This window comes from Orcinus orca, chromosome 7 (assembly GCF_937001465.1).
Source record: "Orcinus orca chromosome 7, mOrcOrc1.1, whole genome shotgun sequence".
NCBI classification, from domain to species: domain Eukaryota; kingdom Metazoa; phylum Chordata; class Mammalia; order Artiodactyla; family Delphinidae; genus Orcinus; species Orcinus orca.
In genome coordinates, this window is record NC_064565.1 from 113,868,167 (window position 1) to 113,895,790 (window position 27,624).

At 51.5% G+C, this 27,624-nt stretch overlaps 1 protein-coding gene across 1 annotated transcript in view; it reads left to right on the plus strand.

Annotated features, from left to right (window-relative positions):
• Positions 1-27,624, plus strand: part of INPP5D (inositol polyphosphate-5-phosphatase D) — a 131,171-nt gene that overhangs the window by 102,127 nt on the left and 1,420 nt on the right. The window contains exons 16-26 of the mRNA XM_004262575.3: positions 716-824; positions 990-1,078; positions 5,632-5,713; positions 9,788-9,877; positions 12,331-12,444; positions 13,780-13,862; positions 14,971-15,058; positions 18,764-18,913; positions 20,024-20,120; positions 22,099-22,365; positions 26,242-26,845. Of these exons, the coding sequence (XP_004262623.1) occupies positions 716-824; positions 990-1,078; positions 5,632-5,713; positions 9,788-9,877; positions 12,331-12,444; positions 13,780-13,862; positions 14,971-15,058; positions 18,764-18,913; positions 20,024-20,120; positions 22,099-22,365; positions 26,242-26,845 (1,773 nt within the window). The remainder of the gene's footprint in view (positions 1-715; positions 825-989; positions 1,079-5,631; positions 5,714-9,787; positions 9,878-12,330; positions 12,445-13,779; positions 13,863-14,970; positions 15,059-18,763; positions 18,914-20,023; positions 20,121-22,098; positions 22,366-26,241; positions 26,846-27,624) is intronic.

Here is a 27,624-nt window from a genome sequence, read left to right on the forward strand (position 1 = left end):
TTTAGGGCCCGTCTGTGACCCCCTCCCCCTCCCCGGCCACTCCCTCCCTCACAGAGTGCTCCTTGGGAACTTTCCTTCTCTCCCTCCTGACTGAGCAGGCAGAGGGGAGAGGGGTGGACAGAGGCCGCACAAATCCTGACCCTTCACAGTTTAAGGGGCCGTCCGCCCATTCACTCCCCAGGAGGTCAGCCAGGTGCATTCGCCAAAGCGTAGGCAACGTAAGTCTCAGGAGAGAGGACAGCTGGATTCCAAGGACGGCACACCCCACCGATATCACGCCGACTCTCGGAGTCCGAGCCCGGATCACGGAGGCCCAGTGCCCATAGCTTCGGGGGCTGGGGTTTCAGATCCTTTCATGGCTTTACAACAGGCTGTCTCACAGACAGAACAGACAGCCAGGGAGACATACCTACCCATCTAGGGAAGCCTTATAAAAATGATGCTAGAAGTCGGTACACAAAAATAGTATCCCTCTGTAAAGTTAGAATAGCCAGGAGCTTATGTTACTGAGTTGATATTTCACTACGATTGCAGGGTTGTCCGTATAAAACGATGGAGTGTAAATAAGCACCAGCCCAGCGTCCCTGGGACCAGGGCCTCGTGCAGCTTCGGGGACTCGGGTCCTGGCGCGCCAGGCAGGAAGGTGGCGACGTGCCTCTTACCACGTGGGTGAAAGGGTTGTCTCACCAGTGGCTTGGCCGTGTCTTTGCTCCAGGAGGCAGAAGCCATCATCCAGAAGATCAAGCAGCAGCAGTACGCAGACCTCCTGGCCCATGACCAGCTGCTCATGGAGAGAAAGGAGCAGAAGGTTTTCTTGCACTTCGGTGAGAACCGCCATCCTTCTCTCGCGGACCCTCTCCCTCCAGCATTGTCTCCCCTTTCCCAAGTATCCTCACCGGGGGAAGGATTATGCCTGGAGAAGAGGGAAACTTGGCCAGACGTGAAACATGGGAAATCAAAACTGAAACCGTGGTTTTGTTTGGTCGCAGAGGAGGAAGAAATCACATTCGCTCCCACTTACCGTTTTGAAAGACTGACTCGGGACAAATACGCCTACACTAAGCAGAAAGCCACAGGGGTGAGTCCTCTTCCCTGCCCTCCGTCTCCACCCCCCTGGCACACCTCTCCCCTCTTTTGTCCATGCCCATAAAGGTGAATGGGAAGTGAAGAGCACCCTCATCCACTAGGTAACAAAAAAAGAAAGAAAACTAGAAATCATATGTTGATCGTGTCACAGAGCAAAACCCTCCCCTAAGGAGAGGCTGGGCAACCAGACACGCACACTGCAAGCAGTTGCCTCATGACGCTTCTGTCCATGTGTGTACGTGTGTGCGCGCGCGCGCGTGTGTGTGTGTGTGTGTGTGCCACATCTTCTTTATCCATTCATCTGCTGATGGACATTTAGGTTGCTTCCATGTCCTGGCTATTGTAAATAGTGCTGCTAGGAACATTGGGATGCATGTATCTTTTTGAATTAGAGTTTTCTCCGGATATTTGCCCAGGAGTGGGATTGCATGATGATATGGCAACTCTCCTTTTAGTTCTTTAAGGAACCTCCATTACTGTTCTCCATAGTGGCTGTATCAGTTTACATTCCCAGCAACAGTGTAGGAGGGTTCCTTTTTCTCCACACCCTCTCCAGCATTTATTTGTAGACTTTTTGATGATGGCCATTCCTACCAGTGTGAGGAGATACCTCATTGCAGTTTTGATTTGCATTTCTCTAATAATTAGTGATATTGAGCATCTTTTCATGTACCTGTTGGCCATCTGTATGTCTTCTTTGGAGAGATGCCCGTTCAGGTCTTCTGCTCATTTTTTGATTTGGTTGTTTGCTTTTTTGATATTAGGCTGTATGAGCTGTTTGTATATTTTGTCTCTTTTTTAAGTCCTGTACTCAAATATATTTGCTAATCTGCCAAGTCAATCATCATTACACAAGCTTCTCTGCTGCAGGACTTATCAGAGCCTTTACAGGTTTATGAGCATGTGGTTCTCTATGGGAAAATTCGTGTGCCAAACTCAATTGGTCATGAAATATCAATTAATATCTTATGAGCCCACTTGTGTTCCACTAAACAGTGTTTGCGGAAACTGCAATAAAGCATCCCTTCATTCTTGTTCAACAGATATTTATCGATGACTTATGATGGGCTGGGCGCTGTCCTAGGTCGTGGGAGATCAAAGATGAGTCAGATGTCTGCCCTCAGAGAGTTTGTAGTAGGAAAGACAAGACAAGATAAATATGCAACTAACTAACCAGAGATAGAATATAATGCAGTGCCCAATGCTGTGAGGAGAGGTCACAGAGGGAAATGACCATCAGGGCAGGGAAGGATCGGGGAGGCTTCCTGAAGAGGGGCCACTTGTGGTGCCTGAGGGTGCTTGGATTTCGACAAGACAAGGGCTGAGGGGGCCTGATCCACTTCAGGTAGAAAGAATTGCCAGAGAAGATGCCAAGGCAGGAAATCCTGGCATCCATCCCCTTCTGGGGCCCAACCCAGGGGAGCCAGCCCCATGCCAGGTCCTGGGGGTTAGAGGCGCTGCAGTGATGAGCTTCCCTGGGACCACTAGAGACCTGGGGAAATAGAGAGCATTCTGGGCATGACCTGGACTCAGGGGCACATGGGAGACTGGATGGAAGTGGGAGAGAAAGGCCAAGAGTTGGGGAGATGCCAGAAGAAAGCAGGAGTTAGAGAAAAAGAACACACAGACTGAGAGGAGGAGAGCAAACTCAGCACTGCTGCCGTGACAAGGCTGAGACCCGGGACAGGACACCTTGTGAGGTGCCCACTGGCTGCTGTGTGCCTGGGCTCGTCTGGTTTAAAGGCACCCTCAGGGCAAGTCCCTGGGGGTACATTTGGAGGCAGTGAAGGGATGGTCTGGTTGGATTTGAATATGAGGAGAAAGAAACTGGGGCCTGAGGTGGCAGAGAGGGCGGTCCTTGATGCCAGGCAAAGCGTCTTCACCTGTTTGATGGGCACCTGTTTCAGGAAGCCACTGCAAGTTCTGCTGAGGGGCTAGCAGTGTCACAGTGATACACAGAGAAGACTGGTCTGCGTCAGTGTAAAGGATGAGGATGATGCAGGGGACCAACGAGGAGGCCAGTGTGGAGGCTCCAGCTGAGAAATAACTGGGCCCGAAGTGGGGGGGGAGCCCGTGAAAATGAAAGAAAAGGAGGAAAGCAGGATATGTTGGTAGATCTGATTGACGTTGATAGAAACTGTGAAATCAGAAGGCAGGGCTGGCTCGGAGGGGAAAAATAGAGCTTGTTTTCAGATTTACTGTATAACACGACTGGAAAATCCCAGAGAAAACATCCAAAAGGCAGCTGAAAACACCAGACTGATGCCAGGGCTGAGTTGTAGATTTGGGAGTTGTGTGCACAGAGAAGATGGTCAGATCATGGGAGTAGGTGAGGTCACCAAGGAGTACACGGACGATGAAAATAGAAGAGCTGTGGACAGATTTGCGGGTCGTCTCCATTGAGAGAGGAGAGGAAGAAGCAGAGACAACAAAGGAGACAGAAGAACCATGTGCGTAGGTGGTGGGAGGACCCAGCAGGCAGCTCGCAGCATCACAGAAGCCGGGGCTGAGAGACTTGCCAGGATCAGGGGTCACCAGCATGGAATGTGAGTCAAGGAGAACGTGTGTGGTCACTGGAACCTTGCACAAGCAGCTGGACTTGGGTTCAGGGGTTGGGTGGACACTGAAAGGACAGTTGACATCGAGTCTTGGAGGTGAAATCCAGACCGCAGGAGGGTAAGGGTGGCTCTTTACCAAGAGTGTGCAGGTGAATCACTGGTGAATCTTTTCAGAAATACAGGTGCCTGGACCCCCTCCCCAGAGGTTCTGATGCAGCAGATCCAGGGGTGGGGCCCTGCTTTCTGGGTCTTTGTGAAGCTCCACCAGTAATTCACCGGAGCAGCCGATGCTGAGAACCGCAGTGTTAAGAAGTAACAGTTTGGCAGCATCTATGAAATCTAAACATGCACCTACCCTGTTCAGCAATTCTACTTCGTTGTATACCTGAAGGAAAGTAGTGCATTTGTTCACCCAGCGACAGATACAAGGGTGTTTATAGCAGCTTTGTTTATAATGTCCAAAAACTGGGAACAGCCCTATTTCCGTCAACATTAGAATAGATCGATGTGGTGTATACATACAATGGAATACAACTACTCAATAAAATGAAAGAACTTATACAAGCAGCAGGGTGAATAAGGTTGAAAGAAGCCAAGTGCAAAAGAATATATACTGACTAAGTCCATTTATAAGTTCAAGAGTTGGCAAAGTTAATCCATGGAGACCTTGGCCCCAGTAGTGTTTACCTCTCGGAGGCAGTATTGACAAGGAAGGGGCCTGAGGGAACCCTTTGGGATGATGGACATTTTCTATATCTTGATCTGGGTAGTGGTGAAGTGGGCATATACAAATGTAGAAGAGCCTCAAGCCCTACAGTATAGATCACTACACTTTACTATATGTAGGTTGTACCTCAAGTGAAAAAAGAGCAAATGGGCAGTCCAGAAGTAGAGGCAGTGAAAACAGAACATTCCTGAAAGAAAATTGGCAAAAAGAAGAAAAGAGAAAAGTAACTGAAGGCTCTTTTAGGATGAGAACTTTTATGTTTGTAGGCAGAGGAGAAAGAGCTAGAACTTAAGTGGAAAATGATATTCCTTAAGGAGGGTTGCTATCATTGCCAGTTTGCCTCGTCTGTCACACCCAGTGGACACTTGCTCACAGTGTAGCTTGGAGAGGGCTCATCATAGTACATGTTGTTTGAAAGATTAGATGGGTATGTGGAGGGGTGGATGGATATGTGGATGGGTAAGTGGATGGATGGATGGATGGATGGATGGATGGATGGATGGATGGATGGGTGGGTGGATGGGTGGATGGATGGGTGGGTGGATGGGTGGGTAGATGAGGGATGGATGTGTGAGTTGACGGGTAGGTAAGTGGATGGATGGATGTGTGAATGAGTGTGTGGATGGATGGTAAGTATATAGGTGGATGAATGGGTGTGGGGGGTAGTGGGAGTGTGTTATTAAAGTGAGTGGCTGGGTTGAATGTACAGGTAGAGGGGTTCATCTGAGTCAGAAAAAAACAGTAAGAGAATGTAAAAATACAAGAGATTCTGAAATAGTGAGGAGGGTAAGGAAGCACAGCCAGGTGAATCGATCTCATTCTAAAACAGGAGTCCAGGGCTTCCCTGGTGGTGCAGTGGTTGAGAATCCGCCTGCCAATGCAGGGGACACGGGTTCGTGCCCCGGTCCGGGAAGATCCCACATGCCGCGGAGCGGCTGGGCCCGTGAGCCATGGCCGCTGAGCCTGCGCGTCCGGAGCCTGTGCTCCGCAGCGGGAGAGGCCACAACAGTGAGAGGCCCGCGTACCGCAAAAAAAAAAAAAAAAAAAAAACAGGAGTCCAGGTGTCTGAAAGTGTGGGGCGTGGCCGTGGAGCCAGGACTTAAGGCAGGCGGAAAGGGTTTAAAGCCACCTCTGGGGAAATCCTACAAAAACCAGCAGCAGATGAATCCAGGATTACAGATGCAATGCCTCGATCTCTTCTTTTACGGTGTATCTTTTAAAGTAGCAGGCATTTTACAAAGCTTTGACTTTGACTTGCAGATGAAGTACAACTTGCCCTCCTGGTGTGACCGAGTCCTCTGGAAGTCTTACCCTCTGGTGCACGTGGTGTGTCAGTCCTACGGTGAGTGGCAAGTTGAGAGGTTTGACTGCCCTAAACTGAAGGACTCCAGTCTGTCCATCTGTAAAATGGGAGAACTCCCTGCATTCCCCAGTCAGGTGACCTTAAAAAGGTGATGCATCCTGTCCCATCTTGGGCTGCAACAGAATGAATATCTTCTGGTTTGGGAAACATTTGAATTATGGAGCACTTTTTAAAATAAATCTAGATTTATTTTTTTGAAAAGAGCCTGTTAGGTTTGAACCATATAAAAGTGGTGTTTTCATAGATCAGAAATCGTTAACTATTGGAAATTCATATGGTTCAGCCGAATGCATATCATGACTACACACAAGTGTTTGGGGGAGATTTAAAGATAAACCGGGGTAAATTGATGACAAAGACACAAGATGCAATATTAAAATAAATAATTACGGAAAAGTTATCCAGCCCCGTTTCACCCCCGCAGATTGGAGGTTTTGCTGCTGCCCAGTGGCCACCTTCCTGGCTCCCACCCTCTGTGGGGACCCTCAAATCCCCACGTTCAATTCAGGTCCCATAAAGTTGAACTGGTTTCCATTCCTTTCTTTTGTGCATGCCTTCTGCTGCCCAGAAGGGACCACAGCAGCTACGCTGGGCTAGTTTAAGGCACGCACCCTTCAGTCCCCCGGCCTCTGAGCTCTGTGCCCAGGAGGGACTCCACTCCCCTTTAGATGCGCGGAAGGGCAACCCACTCCCACAGCCAAGGAACTGTTCTGCTTCAAAACCTACAAAGGCCCACATCCCACCCTCTGCACTCAGCCTTCTCACTTGTATGTCCCCTCCTCATACCCCATCCACACCCGCACTCTCCAGGCCTGTGACCCTTCCTGCCACCGGCCATCACCCCGGTCCTCTCTCAGCGCTGCCTCTGTCCCTCGTCCTGCAGCTCCAGGAGTCCTGCCAATTCTGCAGTCGAGTCTGCCTTCCAGCCACCCTGTGCAGAAATTCAGGAGAAAGTGGTGGCTTGTGGCATTACTGCTTTTTGAGCCTAAATCTGGTTTTCAAAACGACCCTATCATGGAGGTTTTTAGAAAGAAGGAGGGAGACTCGTCTGCAAGTGGCATTGAGGAGCTAGGAGGACACAGCTGCTCCCTGTCTGGGCTGTGCATTAGCGAGGGGGAGGAAAGCCAGGCCTCACCTGGGAGGCTGCAGTGACTTCCAGGAAGGGCCAGGTTTGAAACATGAAGGGAAAGTTTGAAGAGGTAAGGAATTTTGCTAACAGTATTTCATGGAATGCTGGAGGAGGGTCTCATAAGTTGTGAGTGGGCAGAAAATTGGGAAAGAAAAGGGGGTGAATGTCCAGAGCTCAGGAAATGGGGGTAAACTTTGAGCTTGAGTCTCATGGTGGTGACATCAATAGCATGTATCAGTTATCTATTGCTGCGTAACAACTACCTTAATATTTGCATATCATCCAGCAGGCTAGTTCAGGCTGCTGCTTCCTGGTACTGGGATTCCCAGCTGACAGTCCCGGATGTGGAAGTACTTTTTAGGTCTCTGCTTGCCACACATTTACCAATGTCCTGTTGGTTAAAGGAAGTCACCTGGCCAAGCCCAGACTCACTGTGGGAGGGTGGACCCACAGGGCGTGGTTATAGGGAGGCCACCTAGGTAGGAGTCCACCTCCCAGGTTTCAGGCACAGTTACTGTAGTGCTAATGCTATCACGGTCAATAAACATCTAAAGTATTTTTAAGAACATTTTTTAAAACTCTGCTTGTCCACCCTTTAACTTCTCCTCTTCTGTTGCCACCACAAACTTGTAGCCCCTCACTCAGCCTGACCCCTGCTCCTCCGTCATCTCCCGCTTCACACAGCACCGGATCCTCACTGATTTCTTCCTGCCAATGGCCAAGCATGCTTTAGACTGCTGCTCCTCCTACACCTTGCCTCCTGTCTTGGGGAAAGGATGCCCTCCTCCTTGCCTGGATAAGCTTTTCACCTGGGCCCTTTGCTTCATGCTCTCTTTCTAGCCCAGTCTCAGCACCTCCACTGTCCCCAGTCCCAGCGACCCCACTGTCCCCAGTCCCAGCATCCCCACTGTCCCCAGTCCAGCACCTCTACTGTCCCCAGTCCCAGCAACCCCACTGTCCCTAGTCCCAGCGCTTCCACTCTCCCCAGTCCCAGCAACCCCACTGTCCCCATTCCCAGCACCTCCACTGTCCCCAGTCCCAGCGACCCCACTATCCTCAGTCCCAGCATCCCCACTGTCCCCAGTCCCAGCACCTCCACTGTCCCAGTCCCAGCACTTCCACTGTCCCCAGTCCCAGCGACCCCACTGTCCCTAGTCCCAGCGCTTCCACTGTCCCCAGTCCCAGCAACCCCACTGTCCCCGTTCCTAGCACCTCCACTGTTCCCAGTCCCAGCGACCCCACTATCCTCAGTCCCAGCGTCCCCACTGTCCCCAGTCCCAGCACCTCCACTGTCCCCAGTCCCAGCATCCCCACTGTCCCCAGTCCCAGCACCTTCACTGTCCCCAGTCCCAGCACTTCCACTGTCCCCAGTCCCAGCATCCCCACTGTCCCCAGTCCCAGCACCTCCACTGTCCCCAGTCCCAGCAACCCTACTGTCCCCAGTCTCGGCATCCCCACTGTCCCCAGTCCCGGCACCTCCACTGTCCCCAGTCCCAGCACCTCCACTGTCCCCAGTCCCAGCGACCCCACTGTCCCCAGTCCCAGCATCCCCACTGTCCCCAGTCCAGCACCTCTACTGTCCCCAGTCCCAGCAACCCCACTGTCCCTAGTCCCAGCGCTTCCACTGTCCCCAGTCCCAGCAACCCCACTGTCCCCATTCCCAGCACCTCCACTGTCCCCAGTCCCAGCGACCCCACTATCCCCAGTCCTAGCACTTCCACTGTCCCCAGTCCCAGCATCCCCACTGTCCCCAGTCCTAGCACTTCCACTGTCCCCAGTCCCAGCGACCCCACTATCCCCAGTCCCAGCACCTCCACTGTCCCCAGTCCCAGCATCCCCACTGTCCCCAGTCCCAGCACCTCCACTGTCCCCAGTCCCAGCATCCCACTGTCCCCAGTCCCAGCATCCCACTGTCCCCAGTCCCAACATCCCACTGTCTTTCTTCTTCTCATTCTCTTTCTCCATCCATCTCACTGTTGTTTTAAGTTGTCTTTTGACGGTTGTTTGCAAGCGAGCAATTATTTTTTCCTGTTTATTGGCCATCTATATTTCTCTTGTGAATTTTCTGCCCACATCCTTTGGTTGGTAGAGGAGTGGTATGTTTATTTTTTCTTTGCCGATTTGTAAAGGCTTTATTGGGAAGGACTTATATATGTTTATTGCCTTCTCGGTCTCCTGTGCCGTGTCTCCTTTGCCCACTGATGCTAGGTGTGTCCTGGAGTTTCATCCTCATCTTTTGTCATCCTTCATGTCTTCCCGGCGGGGCCAAAACGTCCTCTAGGCCTCTGCTTCCACCTAACATCATGACTCCAAATCTGAAGATAGATCTCAAGCCCTGAGTACCCAGCCAGACATTTCCACATGACGTATCAAAAGCACATGGGACTCAGGATTCCTAGACCTCTGCTCTTTCTCTTAACCCCTCCAAACATGCTCTGCTGCCTTCCCTTCTCATCTAAGCACCAAGCTCCTTAAAAACGTCTGCACTCAGCGTCTGCCCTTTATCACCTTCTACTCTTTCCTGAAATGGCACCTTCAGTGGAAGGTGCCACTTCTCACTGATGGGCTCAGTGACCCTGAATCCCCATCCCACTCTGGGCTGTGAGTGCTTCATCAATACAACAAAATGCTGAGACCAGAAAAAGCTCCACAGTTCATACGCGCAGTGATCTATATATTTAAAAACTCACAAGTCTTTAGGAAAAACTACTACAGCCACAATTAGCCATGGAGGAGACAGGGTCCCACTCTTTCACTACTTTCAAGCGTGGTTATGGAAGGTCAATGGAGCAACAGGTACAAAACCATGACACTTCTGGAGGCTTCCATAAGTGCAAGTTGATTTCTGCCATGCGTTTGCCATCCTTGGCTTGACCAGAAGGGTTTCTCCTTCCCTGCTCAGAAATTCCTTCCCTCCCCTGCAGGCAGCACCAGTGACATCATGACAAGTGACCACAGCCCTGTTTTTGCCACATTTGAGGCAGGAGTCACCTCCCAGTTTGTCTCCAAGAACGGTAAGCGGTGGGTGGTGTCCATCCCTCTGTTCTCCATGCGGACAGAAGGCCTGGGTGCTCATCTTCTTGTTGCAGCAATCAGTCGTCTGTGTTAGATAAAGGCTTATCCTTCCAGGCAAGTCCACAGTCCATCCATCGGGTCCCTTCACGTCCAAACCACATCATGATTTCAGTCCAGAGCATGTTCTTGCTGTCTTTGGCAAATATGCCAGCTTTTTTTAAGCTTCAGTGTTAATACAGTCTTTAAAATTGGGAAAATGAGTGTTTTCCAAGGTTGTGGCACATGTGCCACCAAAGACAATTCCGGGTGGGACATGGATGAACATTTATTAGTAAGGCATTTATTTTAATATGTTTTAAATATGACTCTTCTGTGTAAGGCAAGAAACACTGGTTTTCCATTTAGTCTTATGATATACCTTTTTATTTAAATACGATTATTTAAGTTTTAAAAGCGAGTCTATTTAAAGAAAACGTTAAGTCAATCTTAGTGCATGTGCGTGGTAGGCGGTAAAAATTGTGAAGATAGGATGCGGGTGACTGAGTTTGGGGAAACGTCAGAGTTAATAATACTCTATAGATTTGCAGGTAATTTTTCAAGCAATCCAGCTCGGCCCTGGTAGCCAGGCCAGCCTTGTCCCGGCAGGGGTCTGGGTGTTGTCTGTGGCACGTCCAGCCCTGGGTCTGGGTGACCGGGGAGCCATGTTGTCACCTCCTCTGCCCACCCCCCACTTCCGTGGTCAGCAGACATCATTTAGGAGGGCTGAGTGCAGGGCCCAATACAGGTTGGAAAAGCCTGTATTCCTCTGTGTCCTTGGTGCCCTGAGGGGTGTAGGTGAGGCTGGAACCCTGTCTTCTGGGACACTCTTGCCCACAGGCTGTTGGGTCTAACATCCATGGCCCCAGCAGTGTGACCTCCACTCTCAATACAAGCCTTGACCCACCATCCTGCCTCTTTCCTAGCTCGGGTCACTGTGCCTTTCCAGAACCTTCCACCTCTTCTCCAATCCCCACCCATCTCTCCTGTCTCTGAGTTCCTACAGCGTTGGTGGGGCAGCCTATGCATCACAGCCTTGATGAGGACCCTCATCACATCCCCAGAGTGAGCCTTGCCCTCCCTCCACTGGGACTCGGCACACAGCAGATGCTCACAAACACCAATTGCCGGGATTGAGCGTTGGTTGAACGTCTACCCAAGCAGAGCCTGGCCTTGGTGCTGGGGAGTTAAAAAAAGAAAGGAAGCCTAAGTGAAATAAGCCAGACAGAAAAACAAGTACAAGATACATATATAGTATCACTTACACGTGGAATCTTTTTAAAAAAAAAAAAAAAAAGCCAGCTTCATTCAGAGAGTACAATGATGGTTGCCAGGAGCTGGTGGGGTTGCGGGGAGGAGATGTAAGTCAAAGGGTACAAATTTCCAGTTATAATATGAGTAATTTCCAGGGATCTAAAATTCAGCTTGGTGTGACCATAGGTAATGATACGGCATTGTACACTTAAAATCTGCTGAGTAGATCCTAAGCGTTCTTACCACACAGTTAATTATATGAGGTGACGGATGTGTTAGTTATCTTGATCTTGATAATCATTTCGGAATGTATATGTATATCAAGTCATCGCGTTGTACACTTTAAGTATACACAATTATATTTGTCAGTTTGTCTTCAATAAAGGGAAGAAGAAAAAGAAAGGAAAGCAGGAAGGATGGGAGGGATAGAGGAAGGGAATGTGTGTCTCTGCTCTCTGGTGGCTCAGAATTTATATGGAGGGACAGAACACTGTTCAAAGCCAGCCTAAGGACACTTGCAAAAGCATCATCTAAATGAAGAGCATACCTGCAAGTTACCTGGGTACAGGTAAACAGAAGGAGCTCAGAGTAAGCAGCAGGGGTAACTTTGCCCGAGGAAGGGGGACAGGCATCCCTCACTACGTGAACTTAGAAATGAGACAGATTATATGGGAACATACGTATATGTATAACTGATTCACTTTGTTATAAAGCAGAAACTAACACACCATTGTAAAGCAATTATACTCCAATAAAGATGTAAAAAAATAAATAAAAATGGGCAAAAAAAAAAAAAAAAAAGAAATGAGACAGATTTGGGTGTCAGGCGCCTGAGCAGTCAGTACACAAGCTCTCTTTGCAAGAACCCATGGGGAGGCTGAGGCATTGAGGGCGCTGCCCAAGGCCACACAGCTTTAGTGGCAAAGCTGAGCGTAGAACTCTTCCCGCTCTGCTCTGCACCAGCTTTGATTCGTCAGAGAGGCTGTTACCATCATCGGGGTTGCTTGGTGTGGGTGGTGGGATTTCAGGAGAAACCTCTCCTTCCACTTAGACTCTCAACTTCCCTGGACCCTAGGAAGGAGCTCGGTGTCCGGGGGCTGGTTTGAAACACTCCATCTCCAGACACGTTGTGGAACCGAATCTCTGTTCTCACCTGTTCCAGGCCCCGGGACTGTCGACAGCCAAGGGCAGATTGAGTTTCTCAGGTGCTACGCCACACTGAAGACCAAATCCCAGACCAAATTCTACCTGGAGTTCCACTCGAGCTGCTTGGAGAGTACGTGCTTGCTGAAATGCCTCTTAGGGGGACAGGCACGGCTCTTCCACAAAAGCCTTGTCATTGATGGTGCCTTTCTCCGCTCTCTGGGAAAGACTACGGATCAGCCTCAAAGCGGGGCGGGGGGGGGGTGTCACAGAGTGGGGCTGCAGGTGCAGGTGGACGGTACAAGGAGACACCCAGTTACTACAGGGGCCCCCAGTATCCCGCGATACTGCTGCTCCAGCCCCAGGGACGGGTCAGTCACTGGTGCACAGACCCCTCGGCCCCTTGTAGACAGCTGGGCAGCTGGACCCTCTCCTTGCCCCTCCGGGCAGAGTTTAGCCCACTCGAGGGTCCTCCAAGCCGGGGCTCCAACTCACCAGAGGGTCTTGCGCAAAGGTCCAGAGCTTGTGGAAGCCAGTGCTGGGGCCAGAGCGGCTGCTGGTAATCGCTTGTTCTTGCCCCGGGGTCCTCTGCTCTTTGCTACATCACAGGCATCTTTCTCAGGTGGTCTGAGCATCCAAAAGCAAACTAGAGATGGACGGCCGCCCAACAGCCAGCAGCAGTTCACACAAACTGTTTAGGAAACACCCTTTCTAGGTGACATTTCTAGGCATATTGTCTAAAGCTGTCCCACGGTGAGGGCACCTGTGTGGTTTCTAGCTCTCCTTGCTGAGATGGTCGGGGGCTGGGGGGTGGGGGGAGAGGCTGGCAAACCAACACCACAGAAGGAGGCATTTTGTGACGGGATGACAGATGCTTCCAGAAATTGGGAACAGGACCACCTGTGCCACCAGCTGCAGTGTTGCCCCGCCCTCATTCCTCCTCAGACCCAGCCTGGGCTGGTGACAGATCCGCCTTCTCCAGGAAGTCTCCAGGTCCCAGTTCACCCAGCAAGGGCAGAGCACTTCCAAAAATGATGAGGATTTTTGTGCGGGTGTTTTTAATAAAATATCAAGGCATTTGCATACATTTCTATGGAAACAGCATATTAGGCAGCTTAAATTAGCATTTCAAAAGGCTGCTATCTTGAGTGGGAGGAACCATCATGTTTCCTAATCTCCTTGCCTGTGATGTGATGATTTCTTTGTTGCCTGGTTTGTTGCAAAGTGGAGCCAAAAAGGAGGGGAATCTCTGAGTCTCCTAAAAATAATTAGACCCTGTTGGCAAATGACCATCCCGTGCACCAAAACAAAATCCCCAACAAGCCTGACTCCTAGACGATGCTGCGGCCCCTGCAGATACAAGAGGAAGGAGGGTCTCTTCACTGGTCCTGGTGGGACAACCCAAGGAGTCTTCTCTGTCCGGTTCTTGTGCTGTTTTCTGAAAGCCAGCCTTCTTATCCTCGGACAGGTTTCGTCAAGAGTCAGGAAGGAGAAAATGAAGAAGGAAGTGAAGGGGAGTTGGTAGTGAAGTTTGGTGAGACCCTTCCAAAGGTAATTCAAGCACAGGGAGGATTTTACGTTCGTCAGCCAGCGTTGCTGGCCAGTGGCGGAGCTCTGGCCGGGCCTGACCAGAGGGGGTGGGAATCCCACGGGCCAAATGCAGGAGAGGCTGCCTCTCTTTCAAGGCAGCTTATGACGCCCTTCCCAGCAGTGGTTAAACATGGGCCTGAGCCTAGTGGCCCCAATATTCGTAAATGAATTTCGATTCCCCTGATGGATTGTGGACGGGATCTGGAGGGTGCCTTATCTGACCAGGTGACTTTACAGAGAAAGGACCGGAAGCAGATCCCACAGAGGCTTGTTCATGGTCACGCGGCTGCACTGATGTTCTGGAACTTTCTGAATGGAGATAGAGTCCATCCTGTCAGTCAGCATGCACCCAGAGGCCTGCACAAGGGGTGTCTTGGTATCTGTGGATGGAAAGGAAAGGGGCAGCCTGGGACCTTTTCATTAGGCCTTACTGTGTTGGGGTCTGCACGAGGAAGGCTTAAGGTGTGAGAAGGTCACAAGCTGTAGCCAGCATGTAGGAGTGAATCCAGGATGTGTGTCTGTCCCTCGCGGAGTCACCCTCCAACAACCCACAGGACAGTCCAGGCCCACGCGAGGGGCTCCGCTGCAGGTGGACACAGGCCTCCTCCTGCCCAGATGGAGGGCAGGCCCCATGGTGCCCCCTTCAATGCAGCTCCACCCTGGGAGGGGGCCGAGGAGAGGGCTGTACCCTGCTGGGGGGCAGGGAGTGGGGTGCGTTCAGACCTGGCTCCTGGTCCCACCAGAGTCTGTGTATCGGCCTGGCCCCATCCCCCTTGGACCAGGGGTGGGCAGAGGAAGGGCAGGGAGGCAGGGGGGTGAGGCATGTTTGGAGCCAGGCCCTCTCCCCGGGGCCGGGGCGCAGTGTGACGGGGTTAAGCCCACCTTGCTGTGCAGGGTGGACACATGGGTTCCTTCCTGCTCTCTAGGGGCAAGAAAATCAGGGATTCGAATTCGTTTAAAAAGAACGTCTACAGTCCTTTTTCCCATGCATTCCCCTCCTCTGGGCTGGCAACCCTCACCCACCTGTCCCCCACCTGTCCAAGCTAATCCTGTGCCCTTCTCTCTGCAGCTGAAGCCCATCATCTCTGACCCCGAGTACCTGCTGGACCAGCACATCCTGATAAGCATTAAGTCCTCTGACAGTGACGAATCCTACGGTAAGGGTTCCAGGACAGGGGCTGCAGGTGTCACACCTGCTGATCGAGGCCTCTGATGTAAGGGAAGCAGTGGTATCTCCTTCACAAAAGCCCACCGGCTGCTCTGTTCCCCATCCCTGTGCTGCCAGAGGGACAGATACTGGAAAGCTATCCTTCTGACCCCATCAGGCTCCTGGGACTGACAGCGGGCCGCCACAACACCTCCCACCTATGGAGCCTTTCCTGTGTCAGATTCCGTGCTAGGTGCTTGCATGTATTACTTGATTGATCCTGACATGACCTTGTGAAGCAGATACTGTTCTCTCAGTTAGTCGATAAGTAAACTGAGGCTCAGAAAGGTGAAGTGACTTGCCCAAGTCACACAGGTTGTAACCGGCTGAGCCCTAATTTGAACCCAGGTCTTCCTGGCATTGCTCAGTGCCCAGACCAGGCAGGCTTGAGAACGCCTGTGGCCCCGGTAACGGTCCTCCTAGAGAGACACCATCTTCTGTAAAATCTTCAGCCTGTCCGTGGCTCCAGGTTTGCCCTTGCACTTGGTACATTCAGCGCAGCTAGAGCGTGGAGTGAGGGGACAGGTAGGCAAAGAGAGTCTGGAGCCAGACCCATACAAGACAGGCTAGGGGTAGATATCGTATCCTGGGGACGGAAGGGAGCCGCAGAAGAGTCAGGCCAGATGGCAACATGGTCAGCTTTGCGTCTTAGGAATATGCGTTTGCAGCGATCATCACGAGAGATGAGGGAGCCAGGATGAAAGTAGCGATGGTTAAAAAAAAAAAAAAAAATGGAGAGACAGGTTAAAATTGAGAGGTACTGAGAAGGGAAATTGTTTGACCACGGGAATCGGGGGAATAGGGTCGAGCATGGCCCTGAACCTGTGGTTTGAGTTGCTGGGGTTAATGTTTCCGTTTCCTGAACTGGACTGGCTGTGGTGAGTAGCAGGCAAAGGAGACTAAAACGGTTCAGCCAGAGAAGTGGGAGGAACGCCAAAGACTGGGGTCGGGGACGCGGTCAGAGCTGTTCAAGACGACATGGTTGTGATAGCAAATGTGGCCGAGGGATCCAACCAAATAAAGCCCAGTGTCCTGCAGACAGAGGGACTTGGGGACTTGTGGGCTTGGGAGAGCCGTGTGCACGGCGAGGGAGTGAGCGGGGGTGGGGAGGCTGAGGGCATGAGAGACCAGGATGTGCAGCTGGGTCCAGGGAGGGTGTTTGTTTTCAATGGAAGGAATTTGAGGGGGGTTAATGCTGATCAATGGAAGCCGGGAAGCAGAAAGAGGCTACAGACAGGAAGGGTGCCCAGGTGTGTCTGTCACCCACGGTGCAGGCTCTGGATGTACGTTCCGTCACCACCCTCATTGCAGAGGTGGGAAAATGAAGTGACTTGTCCAAGGTCACACAGCCACTGAGTGAGTTTGACAAGCTGCTCTGTGACCTTGGACTTGAACCTAGGCAGCCCAGCTCCAGAATCGTGCCCTCCACTCCCTCCCAGTGCAGCACTGGGAAGAGGGTCCCTGCACCAGGGCAGGGGCGGGCAGAGCCCGAGGACTGTGATGGAGCAAAGAGAGAGGATCCACATGGGTGCCAGGGTGTCGGGAGGTTTGCTGGCAGGAAACGGGAACACAGGTCTGACGGTTCCATTTTCTTTTCAAACACTGGCGTTCTCCTTGGTCTCCTCCTCTTGGTATTCATACTGACAAACAGCATATCATACTAATAGCTAGGAAAAAAATCATCCAGCCGTCTCATTCCTTGCTACAGCAATCATTTTTATTTTGCTTTTCCACTCCCGTGTTCATCCACAGGCACACATAGATTTCTATATGAATAATTATCACAGAGACACCATTTATGTTCTGCTTTCCTCACCTGGTATTAGATGATACACATTTCCCATGATCCTCCGACCCAGCCTTCATGACGGTTGCTTTTAATGGCGTCATAATATTCCACGGATTTACTATATCCTCGGTTTTTAAAGTGCTCCTTACTATGACTACTGAGGCTCTGCAAATTATTTTTGTCAGTGTTATCAACAATGCTGAGATGGATCTCTTTGTGGACATTTTTATTTTTTTTTGAGGTATAGTTGATTTACAATGAGTTAGTTTCTGATGTATAGCAAAGTGATTCCGTTTTATATGTGTGTGTGTATATATATATATATATTCTTTTTCATATTGTTTTCCATTATGGTTTATTATAGGATATTGAATATAGTTCCCTGTGCTATTCAGTAGGACCTTGCTGTTTATCCATTTTATATATAGTATCAATAGTTTACATCTGCTAATCCCAAACTCCTAATTTATCCCTCCCCCACCCCTTTTCCCCTTTGGTAAGCATAAGTTTGTTTTCTATGTGAGTCTGTTGCTATTTCGTCAATAAGTTCATTTGTATCATCTTTTAGATTCCACATATAAGTTATAAGTGATATCGTATGATATTTGTCTCTGACTTCACTCAGTATGCTAATCTCTAGGTCCATCCTTGTTGCTGCAAATGGCATTATTTCTTTTTTTATGGCTCAGTAGTATTCCACTGTGCACGTATACCACATCTTTATCCATTCGTCTGTCCACGGCCATCTAGGTTGCTTCCATGTCCTGGCTATTGTAAATAGTGCTGCTGTGAACATTTGCGTGCATGTATCTTTTCGAATTAGCGTTTTCTCCGGATATATGCCCAGGAGTGGGACTGCTGGATCACATGGCAACTCTTTTTAGTTTTTTTAAGGAACCTCCATCCTGTTTTCCCTAGCAGCTGCACCCATTTACATTCCCACCAACAGTGGAGGAGGGTTCTCTTTTCTTCGTTGTGGACACCCTTTATTTTCCTTTGGCTACATTTGTTATTCTTTTGGGTGGTCTCTTTAGGGCAAGTTCCCGTGTCTGCTGGCTAAAGGGTATACATATGTGTGCGGTTGTTGGTGCTCGGCACCCAGCTGATGGCTGTGAAGGCTCTGTCTTGCCTTGTGGACCTTGCCACATCCCCGTGTACAGGTTTCCCCAGATCCTTGCTGGTACTGGGTATCCTTTGCTTCTGCTTTTGTTCATTTCATGTCTGTGGGAGAGTCTCTTACTGCTGCCTTAATTTGCATTTTTGATGGCTCAGCAGACTGAACTAGTTTCCATGTACTGAAATCAACCATCTACGCTTCTTTCTGTGGAAAATGTCTGTGGGGTTATCTGCCCATTTGTCTGCTGGAGATTTCATTTTGAGGAGTGCAGATAAAATACCCTCTGTGTGAAGCTGGCTGCAACTAATGTTCCCACTCAGTCCTCTTTGCCTTTTTGTTTTTTCTCTGTGCAGAAGTTTTAAACTTTTCTATCCTATCTGTCAGTGTTGTTTTGTCATTTCTCACACTGCTTCAAACCTTGGGAAGTTATTCCTTCCAGCAATCAGATTAGTATTTAATTCTGGTTTTCTGCCGGATTTTCTATGATTTACTTTATTTTATATCCACTAATCTGCATGGAGTTCATTTTGCTGTAAGGTTTGAGATGTTTTCCCCAAATTGCTGAGGAGTTGTTCTGAAAGTTTTGTTTCATAATCCCTGCCTTGGCCATTGTCGCAAAGGATCATCTCTGGGCGGGAGAGCTAAATCTCCAGGCCAAATGCATGGTGTTTCTCCGGTGAAATGGCAGGGCTGGGTTGGGGCGGGGGGGGCGGTGTCTTGACATGACTACTGTCTCCCCACCTCCCCAGGCGAGGGCTGCATTGCTCTACGGTTAGAGGCCACGGAAACTCAGCTCCCCATCTACACGCCTCTCACCCACCACGGAGAGATGATGGGTCACTTCCGGGGGGAGATTAAGCTGCAGACCTCCCAAGGCAAGAAGAGGGAGAAGCTCTATGGTAAGTGGGCACGACCCCTCCCCTGCTCCCTCTTCAGTGCTGCTGGGTCGGGGACGGGAACGGAATAGTCCCTCTGCTGTGGCCTCAGACAGAAATGCAGCATCGGAGGGGATCTCAGAGGCAATCTGGCCCAACCCTTAGCAGGTTCGAGAATTTCCCTACAGAACCGCAACACCTCACAGCCACAATCACCCTTGCCTGGCCCCAGTCTTTCTTCCTTTTCACACAGGCAAGAGGTCATCTTTTCCTTCTCCTCTTTGCTTTACTTCTTGCTCAAAAGCACTCAAATCGCGATGCCTAAAATGCGTCGGGCTTTAATTTTCTACTTGATCTATGAAATGATCAACTTATAAACGTTGTCTCATTTATCTCTCACCATAGCTCTGAGAGCCAGGTGCTACCCTTGTTCAGTAGATGAGGAAACTGAGGGACAGAGGGGTTAAGTGACTGGCTGAAGGTCACACACCGAGTAAGTGGCTGGCCCAAGGGGAAAGTGCAGGTTCACTCACGCAAATCCGTAAACGTGATGGGGTCCCGCCTCTCACACAAACAGTGAGACAGCAAGATGTGGGACGGTCTGACACCCCCTGCTCGTGGGAAGGCCCTGGGCCATCATGGGTGCTGCCTCCCTTGGATGGGGCTCCTCCTCTGCCCTCTGGGGGCTCCTTTCTCTAGCAGGTTGTAGACCTGAGGGGGACTTGGCACCCCTGCAACCATAGCCAGAGTCAGCTATGAAGACGAGATCCCAGTTCCCCATTAAGCTCGTGAACAGGTTGGCTTTGGGCACCAAATGCTCTTGTGTTTCTTTTATTTAGATCTGCCAAGAAATATTTGTCTGTTTTATCCCTTGCTGACACCAACAAGTTGGAAATGTTGCATGAAATGACAACTCTGGGTCACACATGCCAACTCTCCTCCCTCTGGAGGCATGCAGGCATAACTAATCCATCACCGAACTCACACAAGGTCTCAGAATTTGCCCCCAGGCAGCCATTATTCACTTTCCAGCTTCTGCTTGCCAGCGGAAACCTCTCTGCCATCCTGGCCCAAACCCTGGGAGCTGGGCCCTTGCATGCTCTCACATGCTCTTTCCTGGCCCTTTTCTTGCAGACTTTGTGAAGACAGAGCGGGATGAGTCCAGTGTACTCAAGTCTCTGAAGAGCCTCACCAGCCAGGACCCCATGAAGCAGTGGGAACCTGCCAACAGGTAGAGGGGGGAGGTGGGGGGGTGTTGCCAGGGCTTCACTGCAAGCTAGCGTGGCTTTGCAGACCCAGGACTGGGAGTGGGGAACTGGAGCAGAGAGAAAGCAAGGACCCAGAGGGAAAGAAAGCGCTGGCCACGAAAAGCCTGTCATGCTTCCAGCTCCGAGGCTTCTAACCACAAACCCCTGGTGTGACTGCCACAAGGCCAGGGAGGCTCTTCTGTGCTGCAGAGTTCCGTTCAGTTCAACAAACACTGGCTGAGCACTTCCAGGTGTCAGGTTCTAGAGAAACCAAGGCAAATTAGGAGGAGTCCCTGCCTTAGGAAGGTACATCCTACTAGGAAGATGCCCAGTCCAGGAGGCAGCAGCCCCAGAGGTGGGCGCATGGAACAGCTGCAGTATTTCCTGAGGACCAGGGATATGAGCAGCCACGGCTCCAGGGCTAAAAGCCCCACCCTGTGACTAAGGCGGAAAAGCATTGTGGGGAAGTGCGTGCAGGCTGCTTTGGGCAGAGACTGAGCTGGGCAGAATCTGGACATCAAAGCCTGGATTACGAGGGGGACAGCAGTCCCCAAATAGCAGGGTCACCACAGCTCACTGATACGGTCTCGAGTTCAAGCCAGTGAGGTTTGTCATGGTGTCCACGCCAGTTTACCTGCCGAGGGTGCAAAGCTGTGCCAGGTAGCCGAGCGAAATCCCAAAAGCCACCGCCAAGCCCAGCTTATTCCTCTCCTCCTTTCAGCCCCCACTACCTGTCCCTCCAGCCCTCGCCTGCCCCAGCCCCCCACCCCATGCACAGCAACTCCCACCCGCCTCCAGCCTCTGACGGTAGCCCTAGGCATAAAACTATCCCTTTCAATCTTTTTCGCCTACTACAATCCCCTCGATGAAAGCACTGCAGCTCTCAAATGTCTGCTTGACTCCAGAATCAGGATCAGTGTAGGTTAACAAAGTATTTTCCATTGGACCAGCATTAGAATTAACACTTACTTCTGAAGCAGGCTCGATGGATGGGAGCGGGATGTGCTCAGAAACAGGCTGGCTGAGCAGATGGGAGCTGGGGAGCGTGTGTTACAACCTGGGGAGCTCCCAGATGGGAGCTGGGGAGCGTGTGTTACAACCTATATATGCAGAACTCTACTTACTAGTTAGCTCTCCTGAGAGCGCCGTCTTACAAGGAAGGACGACACTCCTGTCACCAAGAGGCAGCACAGTGTGTGTCTCAGGGTCACCTCACCAGGTCTGCCCAGCCCCTCGACAGCTGTTAGCTGACTCCCCCACAGTCGAGGCTGCAGCCTTGACCTCTGTGATCTCCATGCTCATCTTTCCAAACACCTGCATGGCTGTCTCCATCCTGATGCCTCACAGACGTGCAAGCCGGCTGTCCCAGATGGAACTCTCCATTTACCACCAACACCCTACCACCACCGACAACCCCCATAGTCACTCAGCCCTGCCGTCCACGCCAGTCTCTCATTCCATTCTGTCCACTTGCTCACAGGCCTTCAGACTGTTGCTGGGACAGGTCAACCCCTCATACCGCAGGGCCTTTGCACTTACTGCTTCTTCCCTCCCTCCCTTCTCAGAGAGGCCCTCACGGGCCACCCTATGCCCAGGTGGTCCCAAACCTAGTCTATCTCTGCTCCTTTTGTTACTGTCAGTCAGACTTAAGCAGTGTATAAACATCTCGTTTCTCAGGCACGGAGCTTGTTTTGTTTGTCTCCCCATCATACGTTGGTTCCACGAGAACAGAGACTGTGGCTATCTCATTTACAACCATATTTCCTCCTATTGTTCCTGGTGTTACCAGGCACTCAGTAACTATTTTGTTGTATGAATGAATGAACGAATGAATGAATGAATCCACCACCCCAGAAGTGAAGGAGTTGAGGAGAGCCTGAGCGGGCATCAGAGGACACTCTCCTCAGGCTGGTGCTGACCTGGAGGAGCCCTGAGGTGTGCCTGTGTGTGTCTCCCCCGCAGGGTCCCTCCATGCAGTGGCTCCAGCATCACTGAAATCATCAACCCCAACTACATGGGCGTGGGGGCCTTCAACTACATGAAGCAGACCCCATCCCCCGATCAGCAGCCCACCGCCTGGAGCTACGACCAGCCGCTCAAGGACTCCTCCCTGGGGCCTGGAAGGGGGGAGAGCCCTCCGACACCGCCCTCCCAACCGCCCCTATCACCCAAGAAGTTTTCATCATCGACAGCAACACGGGGCCCCTGCCTCAGAACGCAGGAGCCAAGGTGAGCATCGTCTTCACCAAGGTCTCTCCCTTCCCTAGGTTTTCACCACCAGGAAATCTGGCCCTAGAATAGAAGCTGTGTGAGAGCAGGGATGTGCATCCACTTTGGTCACTGACTCATCCCCGGGGCCTAGAACACAGTAGGCTCTCGAGAAATGCTTGTAGAATCTCCGATTCTTAGCCTATTCGTGTAAACCTGAAAGGTTTTTTAAAAACAGGATTTAAAAAGTTTAAATATAGTGCCTGAGAAAAACACACTCCTGTAAAAACGACCTTCATTGAAAAATACGTTTCTGTAAGTAGTGAACCCTCGTCAACCTCCCACTCCCTGGAGGGCCCTGCAGAGCAGAGGTGGGAATTTCCATGTAGGAATGAGTCCCTCCCCAGCTCCGAGTTCCCCTCTCACTTCTTAACCACGAGGGTTCCTGTTCCCATGCGCAACCCTCCTGTCTCTCCTGTTGAGGCTAATCTGAAAAAACAGCGGCTGGGACCAGGAATTCCGAAGGGGAGGAGAACAGACAGCCTTTAGAGGGAGGGGGTTTGGCCATGAAACTTCGGGAAAAACCCAGCGGTTAGAGAGAACTGACCTGCATCGAGAACTGGTCCAGGCATCACGTGCCTGGAGGCCCGGATCCGGGGAGGAGCCCGCAGAGCCGCCGCCTTAACAGAGCAAACCCACGCATGCGCGCCTTGTGCAAGCAAACCCACGCATGCGCGCCTTGTGCAAACGCAGGATCGGGAGCCCCCCAAGTTTCTAGTAACCACACGGTGACAGATGGAAACTCAAAGTGCAGACCTTAATTAACAGTGATTGAAGATGAACAAAATATCGTTCGCATCAGCTTCCTTTGGGGGCTGCCTGTACTGTTTATAATGACTTCAGGGCGCGGCTCTGGGCCTGTCTTCCCCTCTGAGGTCCTGTGTTCCCCATGGCATTTTCCGCCGTGTGCTAAGAGGCAGGGAACGGCATGTTGTCAAGCACTGTTCCCGTCATCTCCCTCCACTTCCAACCCTCCCGCGCCTGGCCTGGCTGGAGTTTCTTCTGGATTGAAGGGCCATTTACAATTCTCTTTCTTAAGCTTTTTCTCTTAAAAAAAAAAAAAAACACTGGACAGGCAAATGGAAGGAGGAAGGGACGGAGGGAAGGAGGAGGCGGGGACAGGACAGGGCCTGCCCCCGAGCTCAGCCTTGTCTATCTCTGTACCTCCAGTTTTCACAATTTGTTGATAATATTGTGGACCCTGGTCTTTCCGTAAGAAACCTGGGGGAAGGAGAAGGAGCCTCAGTTTCCTCTCCTGGAAAAATGAGGACAAAAGCCACGTATGGCGGGTCCTGTGGCATCTCTCTGGCGAAGGTCACCTCTTTGGCGACCCCAGGAAACAGAGCTGTAAACAATTACAAAGAACAAGGGGACCGTTTAAGTGAAATGTTTTAAGTTCCCAAAGTAAATGTCTCTTTGTACCCTCCTAACTGGAACAGAGCATATAGCTTGGAACAAGGAGGAGAGCTGTTCTCTCCGGTTTCATGGGTGACAGCTTCAGAATGGGGACATCTGTGTAGGCAAGGGGCCCAGGCTGGGCTCTAAGCTCACTTCTTAGCAAGGAGACGATGTAGAGGCAAGAAGCTGGCAGCTCCCACGCCTGCCTTCCACCCTCTTTGCTGCCCTTGACCCCCCCCCCACTGGGCCTGAGAAAAGGCTGTGGAAGAGGGGGTATCACCAGTCCTCCTATCACTGCCCCATAAAAAAGTAAGGGACCAGCTGTCCCAGTTTGCCCAAGACTGTCTCCTTTTTTGCGCTAAGAATCCCTCATCCCAGGAAACCCCTGAATTCTGGGAAAACTGGGACGACTGGTCACCCTGGACCGAAGTCATATGGTTAGAAAGAGGGCTCTTCTCAGACCCTGCTCGACACTTCACTCCTTTAGAAAACAGCCGACTCCGGAATCTGAGGAGTGAAATCATTGTGGCACAGGAATCAACCCTGTGCCCTGGGGATCGGTTCGCTCACTCCACAGCCGTGGCTGCTATGGGAGCTGGTTTCTTTTCACCTTTGGTCAGGGAGATAAGACTTTTCAAAAGTGGTCTTCCCCAGTCTCCCCGCCCCCGCCAAGCCTTCCCCTCTCTGACAGTGACAGAAGCCCCCTCCTCGAGGGAAGGCTTGCCCCATCTCCTGCTCTTTTCCCAGGGCAGCGAGCTTTGCAATCACCAAAATGCTTGCACCTGGGGTCCTCTTCCTGGCCCCGTCCCTAATTCTCTGAGGCGAGACCTCTCCTGTCTCCTCACTGAGCGTGGGCTCCAGGTGGCAGGCCACACATGTTTCTTTTCTCCTTGCCTCTTCATCAGAAACTTCCGGTCAGTGCCATTTTCATCCTCCTGCCCCTTCCTCCCTGTGCTAACTCATAGCAAAGGTCTTTGAGGATCCAGAGGGGGTGCAGAGGCTGGCCCAAGGGGGAGGGGCAGACTTCCAAAGTCTTTGTTCAAGGCCCCAACATTTCTGGTTATATAACTGCTTCCAGGTCTTTCCAAAGAGTAATGAGCAAAAGACCAAGTCTACATGTCCCTGAGGCTAGCCTCCCCGACACCCCACATCATCTTGTCTCACTGGCACCTGTGCAAGGATGACATCTCGCCTCTGTCCCCTGCCCACGCTCACTCCCCGAAGAGTCCATTAGCCGTGGCTGTTTGGCAACTTCTGAGCAGTGTTTCAGCACACGCTCCATCAGTACGAGGTGTCACGGCCTGAACAGTTCAGTGCGTTTTCCAAGGGACCCACATTTTCTTCTCAAGAGCTTCCTTATTTTGCAGAAAGCAGAACCCAGAACACTCCCCCTGGGAAATTATGCAGTTGGCCAGAAAGTAAAATGTGTTCCCATTCCTGGTTCTCATAATTCGCTCAGCGGGAAATCACCTCCAGCAAGAGCAGTAATAAATCAGGAAACAGACCAACAAAGGAAGCTCTCACCTACTTTGGGGACAGCATGGAGCTCCTTTTCTGTCCATAAGTCAAACAGGCATATTTTTCTCGCTACTGGCTTGTTTCTTGATGCATATCTCCAGGTTGCTTCTGATTTTCAACATGAATGCTGTCCGTTTTCTCCTTCTCCCTCTGAGTGAGGACACGAAGGAAAGCACACTCACCAGGCGCTCTCCGGGGAGAGGACTTTACGCAGAGGAAAGAATACTGTGTTAATAGGGAATGTCGGTCCCCTGAGCACAGATTTCGGCTGGTTCACAGCCGCCTCCTGCACCTGGGGCAGCGTCGCACACTTGGGGGGCTCCAACACGGCTGTTAAATGGAGCTCCTTGACCTGGGACCCTCGATAAGCACAAGGCTTCTGTTCCCCTGAGGGTCAGAGGAGAATTTGCTGAAGACGTAGAGGAGAGGCTGCGGGATTCTTGGGGGAAGCCAGGAAGGGAGGTCTGTTAGCAGCAGGGATGGGGGCACTGGCTGTGGAGGGCAGGCTGCTCCGATGAGGATGAAGCAGGTGGTTTTGGATTGGGGTGCCATGTAAGCCCCCCTCATCCCTTCAGTGAAGTCCCCCTTGCTCACCGATGCTCTGGTGTGCACAGTTTCTATGGTGGAAAATGTCCAAGGCAAGAGGTGAGGTTACCTATGAGATCATCAACATAGGAGTAACAGTTCAGTCTCCTGCCTTTTGAAAAAAAGTTTTCTTTTTAGTCACAGTGGAATTCACATCACATAAAATTAAGCATAGCATGTTTCAAGGGAACGACTTGGTGGCGTTGAGTACACTCAGTGCTGTGCAGCCACCACGGCCATCTAGTTTCTTTATCACCCCAGAGAAACCCCAAATGCATTGAGCAGTCATTCCCCACGTGTGTTTCTTCCCTGTGCATCCTCTTTCCCACGCTCCAGGCCCGGCGATGTGGGGAAGAGCGCGGGGGAACCTTTGCCTCCGGAGGACCCGCAGCTGACCAAGCCCGAGATGTTTGAGAACCCGCTGTACGGGTCTGTGAGTGCTTTCCCTAAGCCGGCTCCCAGGAAGGAGCAGGAATCCCCCAAGATGCTGAGGAAGGAGCCCCCGCCCTGCCCGGACCCGGGAATCTTGTCGCCCAGCATCCTGCTCTCCAAAGCCCAGGAGGCCGAGGGCAGCAAGGGGACGGGCAAGCCTGCACCCGCGCCCACGCCCTTCCTCAGCCCTACGCCCCGGCTCCGCTCCTTCACCTGCTCGTCCTCCACCGCCGAGGGCTGCCCACCGGGTGGGGACAAGGGAAGCCCAGGGAAGTCCAAGGCCCCCGCCGGCTCGCAGGTCCCGGTGCCGGCCAAGAGACCCATCAAGCCTTCCAGGTCAGAGCTCAGCCAGCAGCCCCCGGCGCAGCGGCCACCCCTCCCGGTCAAGAGCCCGGCCGTCCTGCACTTGCAGCACTCCAGGGGCCGTGACTACCGTGACAACGCCGAGCTCCCCCATCTCGCCAAGCACCGGCCCGAGGACGCGCCGCCCGGCCGGGCCGCCATGCAGGTGCGCTCGGGGCGGAGCGGGTGCGCAGGCGCGGGCGTGTGATACGGGTGCACGTGGGCGTGCGAGCGCTTGAGTGATAACCACCACCGTGGCCAGGAGTGCGCTCAGGTGCACATGCACGGGTAGTGCATGCGTGTGCACGTGTGTGATACAGCCTACCATGCCTAGGAGTGTGCTCGGGTGCACGTGGGCTCTCCTCCATGTGCGTGAGTGTGCGTGTGCATGTGCGTGATACAATGACCCGGTCCAGGAGTGGGTTCCGAGAAACGGTGTTCTGGGAGCTGAGAATGAGAAAGGAGGTAGAGACAGAATTTGAACCCAGACTATCCCCAAAGTCCCTGCTACTACATTGAAAGGGTTAAAGGAGGGCCTGGGGGTAAACGCTGAGTCCTGTAGGCCAGGCCCATAGGAATAAGGCTTCATAGATACGAGAGCCCAGATCATTTTTGTTACGTTATCATCATTAGTACTTAAAAATTTTCCAGTATTTTAGGGACTTCAGACTCAATGTCCCCTTCCTTCCTATAGAATGAGATTTCTTTATGAGCAAAACTAATAGTGGTTAAGAACAGATTCCGGAGCCGCACTGTCTTGGGTTTGAATCCCAGCTGTCCCACTTTCTGGCTCTGTGCCTCAGTTTACTCATCTGTAAAAAAGGGGGCAATCAGTGGAACCTGCCTCATAGGTTTATAGGGAGGATTAAATTTTATTATATATCATTACTGTATGTGACAACTTATATGTAAAAGGTATGTATCATCCATTGCATATTGTTTCAT